Source organism: Oncorhynchus mykiss, chromosome 10 (genome assembly GCF_013265735.2).
Source record: "Oncorhynchus mykiss isolate Arlee chromosome 10, USDA_OmykA_1.1, whole genome shotgun sequence".
NCBI lineage: Eukaryota > Metazoa > Chordata > Actinopteri > Salmoniformes > Salmonidae > Oncorhynchus > Oncorhynchus mykiss.
The window spans coordinates 58,505,287-58,505,893 of NC_048574.1; the positions used below are offsets into that span (position 1 = coordinate 58,505,287).

A 607-nucleotide genomic window follows, 5' to 3' on the forward strand; every position below is an offset into this window, starting at 1 on the left:
TTTGGTTCCCTCTCCGTCGCTGTCCAGTGTCGGTGGCTCCCGGTAGTCGAAGAGCGAGAGTACGGTCTCCGCCATGTTAGCAATCAACTAGTCTTCTCCGTCCCTCTCTCGCTCTCCGGCTCTCTCCACTAGCTCACCCGAAGGTTATTCTAGCCACTCCCATTGCTTCAGAGCGGAGGGATGGGAAAAAAATAAAAATAAAACAACAAGCTACTAAACGATATGTTTAGCTCGTATATAACAACAACAAAAAAAACATCTATACATTGTGATAATGGTAGGGTCGTTTTAAAGCGAATATGCTTAGAAGGCTCATTCTTTCTAAGTGCGGTAAAGATTTAACCCTACAGATATACGCATTGGACTCGTCTGAGGAGAGACCATGAAAAAAATAGTTGTTGCCTAAATGCCTACCCGTTTCTAGGAGAATAATTGATTAGCTTGGTAACTGACTGTAACTGGAAGAAGGGGAAACAATGTCTGTCTTTGTCTCTTTCTGGATTTACCTGCGAATTTAAAGACGTTTTCTTGCAAAGAGAGTAATGTTTTACCCTTGCGAGAACTCCCAAGATTTCATCAGAGTTGACTTTGAATTAAACTGCTGAGG

At 42.5% G+C, this 607-nt stretch overlaps 1 protein-coding gene across 3 annotated transcripts in view; it reads right to left on the reverse strand.

Moving 5' to 3' along the window:
* The window catches only part of si:dkey-117m1.4, a 13,520-nt gene extending 13,232 nt beyond the window's left edge, over positions 1–288 (reverse strand). The window contains exon 1 of one of the 3 annotated variants that reach the window (XM_036933473.1): positions 1–288. This exon is cut by the window's left edge and continues 20 nt beyond it. In XM_036933473.1, the coding sequence (XP_036789368.1) occupies positions 1–75 (75 nt within the window). In that variant the 5' untranslated portion in view covers positions 76–288. The other 2 variants (XM_036933472.1, XM_036933471.1) reach the window with 2 other exon arrangements.
* Positions 289–607: the final 319 nt, after the last annotated feature.